Consider the following 10992-nt stretch of genomic DNA (forward strand, 5'->3'; position numbering starts at 1 on the left):
GCACACACATATTCATCAAACATTACTTAAGCTTGAGACTAGTGAACAGGTAAAAAATGTTTATCCCACAAGGGAAGAAGACAAGGGAAAAGAAATATTTAGTGGGAATTCATTTGCTTGTAGGGCAAACATGTGGTGTTTCACATTCTCTTCCTAAGCATTCATGTCTGGCAATGGTGAGAGATGGGATACAGGCCTGGCAGACACCTGGCCCCACCACAAGGAAAGAAGGAACCTGAAATCTTACTAATAGCAGAAGATAAATAGTTCAGAAAGTAGACGAATCTGGGGCATGCCATCTACTGAAAGCAGAGGAGGACTGTAAGGATCTGCCTATCCTGCTGTGCTTGAAGGAGTTTTGGCAGTCAATGCATCTGCCAATGGAATTTTTTTCATCCCATGGCATACCTGTGCAACTGGAGTGAGGAGAGAGCACATCCTTCGTGCCACTGGATCATGACAGCTGGTGCAGCCCAAGCCCTTGAGAAACAGTTGAGCCTGCAGCATCCTCAGGGATGTGCTGCTGACACAGGTTTCTTCTTCAGGTCCCCTGTGTCCTGAGAAAAAAAGAGTTCCAGTCCTGGGAAAAAGGAAGAAGGCCAAACACAGGAGCATCCAGAGCAACCTGCCATGGGGTTGTTTGTCACGTGGGTGGTTTGGGGGCCATTCCCACATGCCAGGCTGCAGAAGGCAGCTGCTGTGCCCGGTCTGCAGGTGGTATCTGGCACCAGAGCACCCCAGCCCTGCAAAGCTCCCAGGAGACACTGTATTATTCACGGAATGCTCTTGGGAAGGATGACCAGCCTGGGCAGCAGAACACCTGCAGGGCTGGCCAAAACACTGTGAAAAGGAAGGGAAGAGCCTTCCCTCGAGAGTTTGAGCTCACAGACTTGAGCAGGGTGAACAGATGGGCTGTGGTGCAAGGCCAGGTGATTTCTTCTGCCAAACAAGTTTAAGTCCTGAGGTCAGTGGTAAAGTGATGCACACCCTGGCATTTCTTGCATTAAATCCTGGAGCTGCTCACCACAGTCACAGAGACTGAAACCCCTTTCTCCTGTGTCTACAGCAAGTATATCCCCGGTTCCACCTGGAGAATATCCAGCTTCCACCACCCCCAGGAGGGTGCTGCTGGCTGGAAAGAGTGGATGCTCAAGTTTGCATTGATTTCAGCTCTCTTCACAGCTGCCTCTGCAATGCCTGGGCATGCTTTGCCATGCAGAACATGCATTTTGCACAGCAGATCCTTTCATAAGTGTGGAGTTACAGACTTCCTCAAAGAAGATGTGGATATCTCAAGAAAAGCATTCCTATATCATCTGACTTCCTATGGCCTAGCAGGCAGAGTGGTTACACAATTTAGAGACAACAGCTAATTAAAGTTTGGAAGCCAAGCTGTTTGATTTGTTTTGAGCTCTTGGACTCCTCAAATTATTTCAGGTGTGAGCCAGGTCTGGCATTAGATGAGCAGATGGGCTTTATGACTCCCTGGATGCAGAGAGGCAGATTAAGAGAATGAGACTTTCCAGAAACAGGAGCATAACTTTTGCCTCGTCAGAAGCTCCCACATTTGCTGGCTGTGGAGAACCCTGGATGATGTTTGGGAGCAGAGCGGGCTCCTCCTTGTGTAAAGGGTGGTGGAGCTGCAAAAGCACACTCCAACACTCATCCAAGAGTAGTGGGGAGCATCTGGGGGGACACAGTTTGTGTGGAAGAATTCATACGGTGGGTTATCACTAAACTGATGGCTCTTTATTGTGGAAAATGGGTTCTCCCTCTCAAATGTGCTGCAGAGAAACACCAGTCTAGGAGAGGGAGACAAAAGCCACTGTTTGGTTATTGAAAAAATTGCTGTACCCCTCGATTTACACCCTGGATGCTGCTGGAAAACCCCGCTATGGGATCAGCTGTGGTCCCCACGGCATTATGGGATGGACCTGGGCACGTCCTTGCTGGCGTCTGTAAGGAGTCCCCTGCCCTGCTGGGAACAGGCAGCAGCAGCGACCCGTCACCAGGCTGAGCTGCCTCCCTGCAGAAAATGAGGTCGTTTGGGGACACATGGAAAACTTCTCGAAATCTGGGTGAAAAAGGCAATATCTCCAAATAAGGTGTGAATGAAGAATCCCATCGGATCGGGCTCCCAGTTCTCCAGCGGGCGTGCAGGGACCTCTTGTGGCAGCTCGAGTCCCCGCTCTTCTGTGCGGGTTCCTTTGGGACAAGCCTGGACGACAAGCCTGTGGCATGTGGCTGAATATTTGGCCTGATTTGGTGTCAAGGGACTTGTTTGTAACTGGGCTTGGAAGTCTCCAGTTCCAAAACCGCCCCCGGTTAATGCCATTGCTGCAGAGGAAGGAAGACAAGGAGAAAAAGGCTGGAAACAGGGCTTGTAAGAAACCACAGCTCAACGGGAAGTCCTGGTAAAATTAAGTAAAATCTGGGCTGAAATGATCCAAAAAGTACTTTGCATGTAGCTGTTGCCGGTGCTCCAGCAGTGGGATCAAAGTCCCTGAACCAGAGGCTCAATTAATCACGGTTTAAATTCCTTCCATGCAGAAGTGGTAGGTAAAAGCTCTCCAGTCTCCAGAAACATTTTAACTATTCCTGTTCCCGATCCGAGCCAAATGTTCATCTTTAGAACTACAACACTGCGGATGGAGGAGCCTCTGGGGCAAACGGGGCCGGGCTTTCAGGTGCTCCACAGTCTGGGATTTTCCCTGAAGGCAGGTGAAGGGCAGAGCTGTCTCCACGGAAAAGGGCAGTCGAGAATTTTGAGGCTAAAGTGCTGCAGATGACTTCTCATTCGGAAATCAGCTCTCTGCAATTTTATACTCAATTAATTGTGAAATGATTTTTCTCCTCGGTGCCCTGAGCAGCCCGGCACGTCTCCAAGGCATGTCTCTCTTTCCTCAGCATATCTTATGCTAAACAGAAATGTCTTTGCATTTGGTCTTCTCAGTAACAGATTAGCCTACGTGATCCTTCAGGTCCTAATACACGAGATTATTTATAATCCCCCGAGCACTCAGGGCTGCAGATTACTCCAGGCAGTGTCTCCCTGCCATGTAACTGTTATGAAATTACATTGTCTTGCTCGGCTTTTAAGCAAATTTCTGCAGCATGAACAGATGCTTTTCTATCAGTTGAGACTGTCATAGAATCGTTTAGGCTGGAAAAGAACATCACCCCTCTCCTGATCTGATTTAATTACTCCCCTCCTCAGTGCAATTACTCGCAGATGTTTTAGTGTCCGTCACCCCAGAGCCAGGACAGCGACTGAAAGCTCAGACACCACACGTTTCTGTTTCAGCAAAGAGGAAGTAGAAGATTTCATCCAAAATTAATACCTCAGAGGAGAGGCAGAGTTTGACATTAATCGGTGTGTACACGGTGACTCATCCTGCCGGCAGAATGGAAGCGAGGGCTGTGCAGCAGCTTCTGGTGGAGACATCAAAAAGCAACAGGGGAGCGATCAAATTACGGGAAGCTGGAAAAGCAGCGTAGTCGTAGGGTAGAACTAAAACTGTGGCTATGGGATCGTGAATTCCCACAATCCCCAGGACGGCAAAGGTGGGGTATCCCAGGCATTGGGGAGCTCCTCTCGCGACGAGACACGGGACATGGGGGATGGAGGATAACGGGGCTGTGGGCAGAGCATTATTTTGGCAGGGCAATCAGATATTTTTCCTTGCTTGGTGTGCGATCAGCCCCGGTAGTGTGGTCTGTGGGGATCCTGACTCAGGGTGAGAGGTTTGGAAACCTCCAGCCCAAGGAAACGGTGACGGGCATCACCTGCCGGGGATGCTTTGGGGTGAAGGACGCGGCCGCAGCACCTCATGGGTGAGTCGTCTGGCCAGCCGGTGTCACCGAGGTGGAGGAGGAACCTCAGGGCAACGAGGAAAGTGTGCCCAGCTCCCGCACAGAGACAGGACACGTGTGCCCCGCTCCGTGCCACGCTCCCAGCCGGCTTTTGGGCTGGCGCCGCTTCTGCCGTGCGATGCCGGGGAAGGCTGACGCACCCCTGGGGGCTTAATTCCCGTCTCCCCCCTCCCCTTGTCCCGCGCCCCGAGGGGAAGCGCTGCCGCTGCGTGTCCGCATCTCTGCCCGGGGGGATGCGGGAACTGCCAGCGCCGGCAGCGGGGCGGCCCCCGCAGCCCCCCAGCCCTTCCCCTCGGGGGTGATGCGCACCCCGGCCGGGGCAGGGCGGTACCGGCGGGGCGGTGCCCGTGCCCGGGGCGGTGCCGGTGCCCGGGGCGGGTCCCGGGGCTGGGCGAAGCAGAGCCCATCGGGCAGCGCGGCCGGTCCCATGGGAGCCCGGGGGTGGCAGCGGGCCGGTGGATGCCCATGGCTTTCAGCCCGGGGCTGCTGGTGGTGGCCGGCTCCTTCGCCGCTTTCCGCCTGCTGAACCGGGGGCTGGAGCGGCTGGTGCCGCCGCCACCCTCGGCCCGGCGCAACCGCTGGAAGTGGCGCAACATCTGGACATCGCTGGCGCACAGCGTGCTCAGCGGCGGCGGGGCGCTGGCCGGGTGAGCGGCACCTGGGGCCGGGGTGGGCACCGCGGGGCACCGGGGCACTACAGGGCGATGGGGACGTCGAGGGACCCCGACGGGAACCTGCGGCCGTGGGGGCACCGAGGGAGGTTGAGCTCACCGGGGAGAAATGGGGGGACCATGAGGAGTGTGGGGACGTGGAGACTGGGGGGCACCGAGAGATGGAGGAAGGTCCGAGCGACAGGGAGGCACCAGGCAGCGGGGGATAAGGAGACTCCAGGGAAAGCAAGAGGAGAGAGGTGGCTATGGGTGGACCAGCAGAACAAGGTGGGCACCGAGGGCACTGGGAGGGCACTGGGGAACCAGAGCCACTGCCCATCACTCCCAACTTCTTCGCAGGTTCTACCTCCACCCCGAGCTGTCCAAGGACCTGGTGGGCACACACCCGCCCGGGGCGCACAGCCTGGTCGCCGTGTCTGTAGGTGAGGTGGGGGGAGTGGGCTTCCCCCTCTTCTGGCCCCCGGGGGAGGTCTCCCTGGGCTCGTCGGTGCCTGACACCAGCCCCTCAAGCCACGTCGCAGGCAGCGATGCCTCAGGCACCTCAGACAATCGCCCTATTCTTGCAAAGGACAGTGGCTCCTTTCTGTCCCAGGGCACCCGCGGCCAGGAGGTACAGGGCACCAGGCTGCCCACCACTGCCCTCGGGGGGCAGCCAGGGCTTGGGGCATCCCAAAAGTGCCCATATGGTGTTGGTGGAGTTAGTTAGTGCCTCTTCCTAGAGGCGCATCCTACAAAGTGATTGCAAGAGGGACCCAAACCACACTGATTTCCTTCTCCTGCTGTGTGTAATTGTGACTCACCACCCACACAGCTGTGGCCATCACTTCCCCAGAGGGGCTGCCCAGCCCAGTCAGGTGCAGAGCCCACTGTGGCATGGGGGTCCCTTGGCACAGCCCTTCCTGGTCCCCTTCTTTGCTCATGGCTTCTCTGATCCCAGGTTATTTCCTTGAAGACTTTGTGGACATGTTGTGCAATCAGAAACTTCACCAATCCTGGGAGCTGCTCTTCCATCACTCTGTGGTGAGTTCACCAGCACATGCACCACCAGGGAGGCTGGGGCTGGGGGACATGAGTGGGGCTCCTGCTGTTGTTAGTGTGGGTATTTGCTGCCTGTTACAAAAATCTGACAGATTTTTTTACCTGGGGAGGGAAGCCCAGACTGCAGGACACACACACTCTCTGAGGATCTGCAGAAAGACACCCAAGGATTGGATAGGAAAAGAACACGTGTACACAGCATAGGGTGAAGAGGGCTGGGCTGGGGGGGCTGATCCATAACAGTGATGTGGTCAGGCTGTGACCCAGGTGTCCACACTGGCAGCACAGCTCCTGTTGGCTCTCAGCCACTTGAGCATCTGCCAGGAAGGGCTGCACAGCCCCTGCTTCCAGCTCACGCTCCCCGAGGTGCTTTCCCGTCATCTGGGGCTGGGGTGGCTGGAGCAGCTGTGGTGCAGGACCCCTCACACCAGTGCCTTCTGGCTGCACCCAGCATGGCTTTCTCTTTGATCACCTCCGATGTCCAGACACTGGAGTGTTTTTCCAACCTAAACAATTCTGTGATTCTAAGACTGGGGGTGCTGCAGGGCAGGGGAGTGGCACAGCCTGGAGCTGAGCAGCAGAGACACTGTGGGGTATGGGGAGGCAGAGGGGTGTGCAAGGCCTGGGGTGGGGGACAGGGACAGTGCTGAGACCTACCTGGGATGAGACAGGGGAGGCAGTGGTCAGACCTGCTCTCTCACAGAGCCCAGTGAACCAAAAGTTCATCTCCACAATAGAGTTAATTCGAGCCAAGACAGTGACTTAACAGGGAGTAGATAATCTCATTACAGAGCCCGTACAGAGAACAGCATTAATGGCATAAACCAAAGAAAGGACTGAGTGTGCTGGAGTGTGGGCAGGCAGAGCCTGTCTCCCTGCCTGGCAGGGAGGGTGCGGGGCAGGAATTGCCCGCTCTGCCCCCAAGAGCCCTGTCCTCTGCTGCAGCACCCAGCAACCCCAGGGCGCTTCAGGCCACCCTCGGGGCATCCCACGGGGCTCTCTGATACACCAAAGCCTCTTAATCCCTGCAGCATACCCGGGAGAATCCCAGAGCCAGCTCCAACTGTAGCCCTGGGCTACACGTCTCCCTTCCTGCCCATTCACTGTGTGTGGAAAAACCTGCTGGGCCACACCCAACTGCATTCCCTAGGCCACAAAACCAGGGTTAGGTCAGGCTGCTTTGTCTCCTCTGCCAGTCTGGAGCTTATAGAATTGTTTTCCTTCTCCTCCCACTGGAACAAAAAAAAACCACTCAGGTTTCATGCAAAGGTCGAAAGGTTTTACTTTATTCCTGAGGCTGCAACACTGACCAGAGGCTTTGATGCTGCAGAGATGTCTGGGGTGATGACCAGCAGCCTGCCACTGCTGTGATAATCCTTCCCACCTCTGCTCCATGCTGTGCCCCAGCCTAGAAGGTTCCAGCTGTCAGCAGCCGAGAACAACCAGCCTCTCTTCCTCCTCCTTTCCAGGTGATTGTTTGCTTTGGAATTGCTGTGCTGCTCCATCAGTACGTCGGCTTTGCCCTCGTGGCTTTGCTGGTGGAGATCAACTCCATCTTCCTCCACCTGCGGCAGATCCTTCTCATGGCCAACCTGGTGCACACCACCTGCTACCGCCTCAACAGCATCGTCAACCTGGGCACCTACGTGGTGTTTCGCATCGCCACGCTGGCCTGGATGACCCGCTGGCTCTTCCTCAATCGACAGAACGTGCCCCCGGCGACGTACGCGGTGGGCACGGTGGGCATGGCAATCATGACACCCATGAACATCATCCTCTTCTACCGCCTGCTGCGGAGTGACTTCCTCAAATCCAGCCGGGACGTGCAGCGGGAGAAGGAAAAATAGCCCCCCCTTCCCTGCGGGGTCAGGGGGGTGAGCTGCTCTGAACCCACAGCAAAGCCCAGTGGAGGGTGAATGTGGCTGTTTCAATACCTTGTGTGGAGGGTCTGCACTAACAGAGCATCCAGGCTTTTCTTGTGGCTGAAGGTTCTGGGCCCTGCACGACAGAGAAGGTGCTCATGGAACAGGCACTGTGGCTCTGCTCCCCAAAGACCTTTGGATGACGTGGTTGAACAAGTGGGAGCTGCTCAGAGAAGCCTCGACAGCTCTCACAGCTCCCCGGGGCACCACTGAGATGAGAAGGGAGCAGTGGAGCACTGTTTCCCCACTGCTCCTCTGGACATCCAGACACCACAGTGTGTTTCTAACCCCGTCAGTGCTGCAGCCCCCAGCGTCCCATCGGTCACAGGACACTGCATCCTTTGTGGCACTTCCCATGGGAGCACCACCAGGAAAGAAGGCCTTCGAGGCCAGTAAAAGCCAAATCCTGCACTGATGGACCCTCCCCGAGGAGATTGTCCCAGGTGGGTGATGGAGGGAGAGGCTGAGACCTGGCTGGGTGGGCTGCTGCCCATGGTGGTGTCCAGGTCAGGGGGAAAACACGGGGCAGTGGGTGCTACAGCACCACCCTCGTGAAAACTGGAACATTTTTCATGTTGTTTTGTCTCACATAGTTGAAGTGCCCTTAAACAAGCTTGGGAGAGTGCAAGTCGCTGGAAGGATGTTGTTATGTGATGGTCACTTCCCACAGATGTGGAGTTTTCAGGCATAGGCACCTTTAGGATTTAGACATCTGTTAGGAATGACAAGTTGTGCTGCAGAGCCCGACACTTACCCACCAGCAAAGGCTCTTACTAACACCAGCTTTTAATAAATGGCTGTAAATGAAATGGCTTGAGGGGAAGGGACTTAGAGGAAAAAAGGACTCAGCATTGCAGCCCACTCCAGGGGTGTCACTGCTCAGCACAGTCCTTATCCCATGTCTCCCTGCCATGGAGGGAAAATACACTGCACACTGGCACACTCTACCTCTCTTGGTTTTTTTTTCCCCCCCTCTCCTTTCTATGGAGGAAGATGAAGGTTTCTCCTGTTCCCGCTGATATTCTCCTGCCCTCCTAGCCAAGGGAAGGCTGTGCTTTCCTTGGAGCTGGCAATAGGGAGGCTGGATGATGGCAGGATGGGAGCCAGCCCTGCTGTGGCCCTGCCTTTAGCCCTCCTGCACCGAGTCACCTGTGGGGGTCAGGGTGGTGCTGGCTCTGAGCCAGGGCAGGCTCTGGCTGAGCACCCAGCCCGTGGCTTCACTGCTTCCATTCCCACTGAGGGATGCTGGCTTGCAGCAAAGCTTCCTGCCTTCTCACAGAATCATTTAGGTTGGAAAAGACCTCTGAAAGCATCGAGTCCAACCTATGACCAAACACCAGCACATCAACTAGACCATGACACCAAGTGCCACATCCAGTCTCTCCTTAAACACCTGCAGGGATGGTGACTCCACCACCTCTCAGGGCAGCCCATTCCAATGTATAATCACCCTTTATGTGAAGAATTTCTTCTTTATGTCCAACCTAAACCTCCTGTGACACAGCTTGAGGCTATGTCTTCTTGTCCTATTGCTGGTTCCCTGGGAGCAGAGTCTGACCCCCACCTGGCTCCACCCTCCTGTCAGGGAGCTCTAAAGAGCAAGGTCCCCCCCCAAGCCCCCTTTTCTCCAGGCTGAGCCCCCCCAGCTCCCTCAGCCTCTTCTTACAGGACTTGTGCTCCAGACCCTTCCTCAGCTACATTGCCCTTCTCTGCATATGCTCCAGCACCTCAATGTCCTTCCTGAATCGAGGGACCAGAGCAGGACACAGCACAGCGTAACTATTTCCATTTCATTTCCTCTGCCTGTCCCTGGAGGCTCCCTAGGACAAGGAATGAGAATTTTTTAAATGTATTTTACTCCACATTTCCCTTTCACCACAAATTCTCACACACTGAACTGTTCCCTAGCAGCCCAGCACTGTGTATATAACGAGATCATCCCACTTGGAGTTACGTGTACCAGTTTGGAGAAATCCACTGCATGAGTCGCGTTTCCTGTGTGGCAAATAAGCTTTAACACAAATTCCCTCATTTGGCTTGAAAAGCCTAGGGACAAGCTGGCACAAGAAACTGCTCAAGAGAGGGTTTTGAGGAGGGAGACACATTCCTGCTGGGCAGGGACAGACGAGTGATCCATGGACAGTGGGACACAATGCACAGCCAAAGCCGCTTACGTTTCTATTTGTGGAGAGTACAGGGAAAGCTTCCAGGTGCTGCAGACACCTACTCCACGTTTGGGTTTGTCACCTCAAGTGGTGTTTAGGCGCAGTGTGCTGCTCACAGCTCACAGCTAGAGAGGAATTGTCATCCAGGCATTTGGTTTGACCTGTTTATGCCCAGTTTTCCCGGAGCTGCTCTGCTGATCTGTGCCCTGCCCTCCGGCCTCTGCCCACACCAGGAAAGTTTCTCAAGGCCTGGATTGTGTTGCCACATTCCTGCTGTCACGTGGATGTTGTGAACCCCAGGCACGTGGGGTTGGGGGTCAGGAGAGCCTGGTTTTGGAGCCTGTAATCCACCGTGATTTTCCCGCAGGGCTGAGGTGGAACAAGCAGCAGTTTTGCATGTCACTGAGGCCAGACGTGGGGATACCCTGTGCTTGTCCATCCTGATGAAAAGCGCCACAGCCTTAGCTTGAAGGGTTTTGGGAAGGACCTACCCCTCCATTGCCCTCATTCAGGGGATCATGGGGCTGGAGGGAGCATCTCCATCTGGGAATTAGTTGTCAGGGAGCAACGCCCCAGCCTGCCACCCACTCACAGCCCCTTCAGCCACATCCAACGGGCCGATATCCCCCCAAAACAGCCCCCTGTCCCCACGGGGACCCCCAGGGGACCCTCCATCCTGGTGGGGTGTGAGTGCCTGGCTGCTGGGTGACCCGTGACAACACATTAAACCCAATTCTGTGCCTACAGCGAGCTGAGCCTCGTGTTCTCACAGATGAGGGGCAAGCTCTGGGGGCTAGGGGGGGCAAGAACGGGGCACCAAGGTGTGGGGTGGCTACTTGCTAGGGCATTAGGGGCCATAGTATGGCCAGGGGGGCAGTGCTGGGAAGAGGGAGGCATCACTCCCTGGGGTGCAGCATCCTCCTGCCCGCCGGGGGTAGCGGGGTGGGGTTCAGCCCCTGGGGGGGGCGCGGGGGCTGGGTGAGGAGGGGTCTGCTCCCATTGCGGGGATGTTACAGGCTCCGTGGGGGATATCCCACGAGGAATGTCCCCGGGATGTCCCCGGAGGGTCCCCCCTGCCATAAGCCCCTCACGGGTGGGGTCCGGTCCCTCCCGTCCCGGGGCGCCGCACAGCGCCCCCTACCGCCGGGGCGGGGTGTGACGAGTCAGGCCCTGTCCAATCAGAGGCGGCGCCGATCTGTCACGGCTGTTTCCCTCCGCCAATCGGAAGCAGCGAAGGGCGGGACCCACAACTTCCTCCCCTCTTCCGCCCTCCGTCCTGCCCAGGCCCCTCCTCCGCGCTCTGATAGGCCTCGCCTGCTGTCT

The 10992-nt window shown here is 56.0% G+C and overlaps 1 protein-coding gene across 1 annotated transcript; it reads left to right on the top strand.

Moving 5' to 3' along the window:
- Positions 1-4299: 4299 nt before the first annotated feature.
- TLCD2 (TLC domain containing 2) lies at positions 4300-8771 on the top strand. The gene is made up of 4 exons (XM_017832483.1): positions 4300-4520; positions 4884-4966; positions 5482-5564; positions 7052-8771. The coding sequence occupies exons 1-4, from the start codon at positions 4333-4335 to the stop codon at positions 7427-7429; spliced, it is 732 nt and encodes a 243-aa protein (XP_017687972.1). The 5' UTR covers positions 4300-4332; the 3' UTR covers positions 7430-8771.
- Positions 8772-10992: the final 2221 nt, after the last annotated feature.

Source organism: Lepidothrix coronata, unplaced genomic scaffold (assembly GCF_001604755.1).
Source record: "Lepidothrix coronata isolate B3197 unplaced genomic scaffold, Lepidothrix_coronata-1.0 Scaffold203, whole genome shotgun sequence".
Lineage (NCBI taxonomy): Eukaryota > Metazoa > Chordata > Aves > Passeriformes > Pipridae > Lepidothrix > Lepidothrix coronata.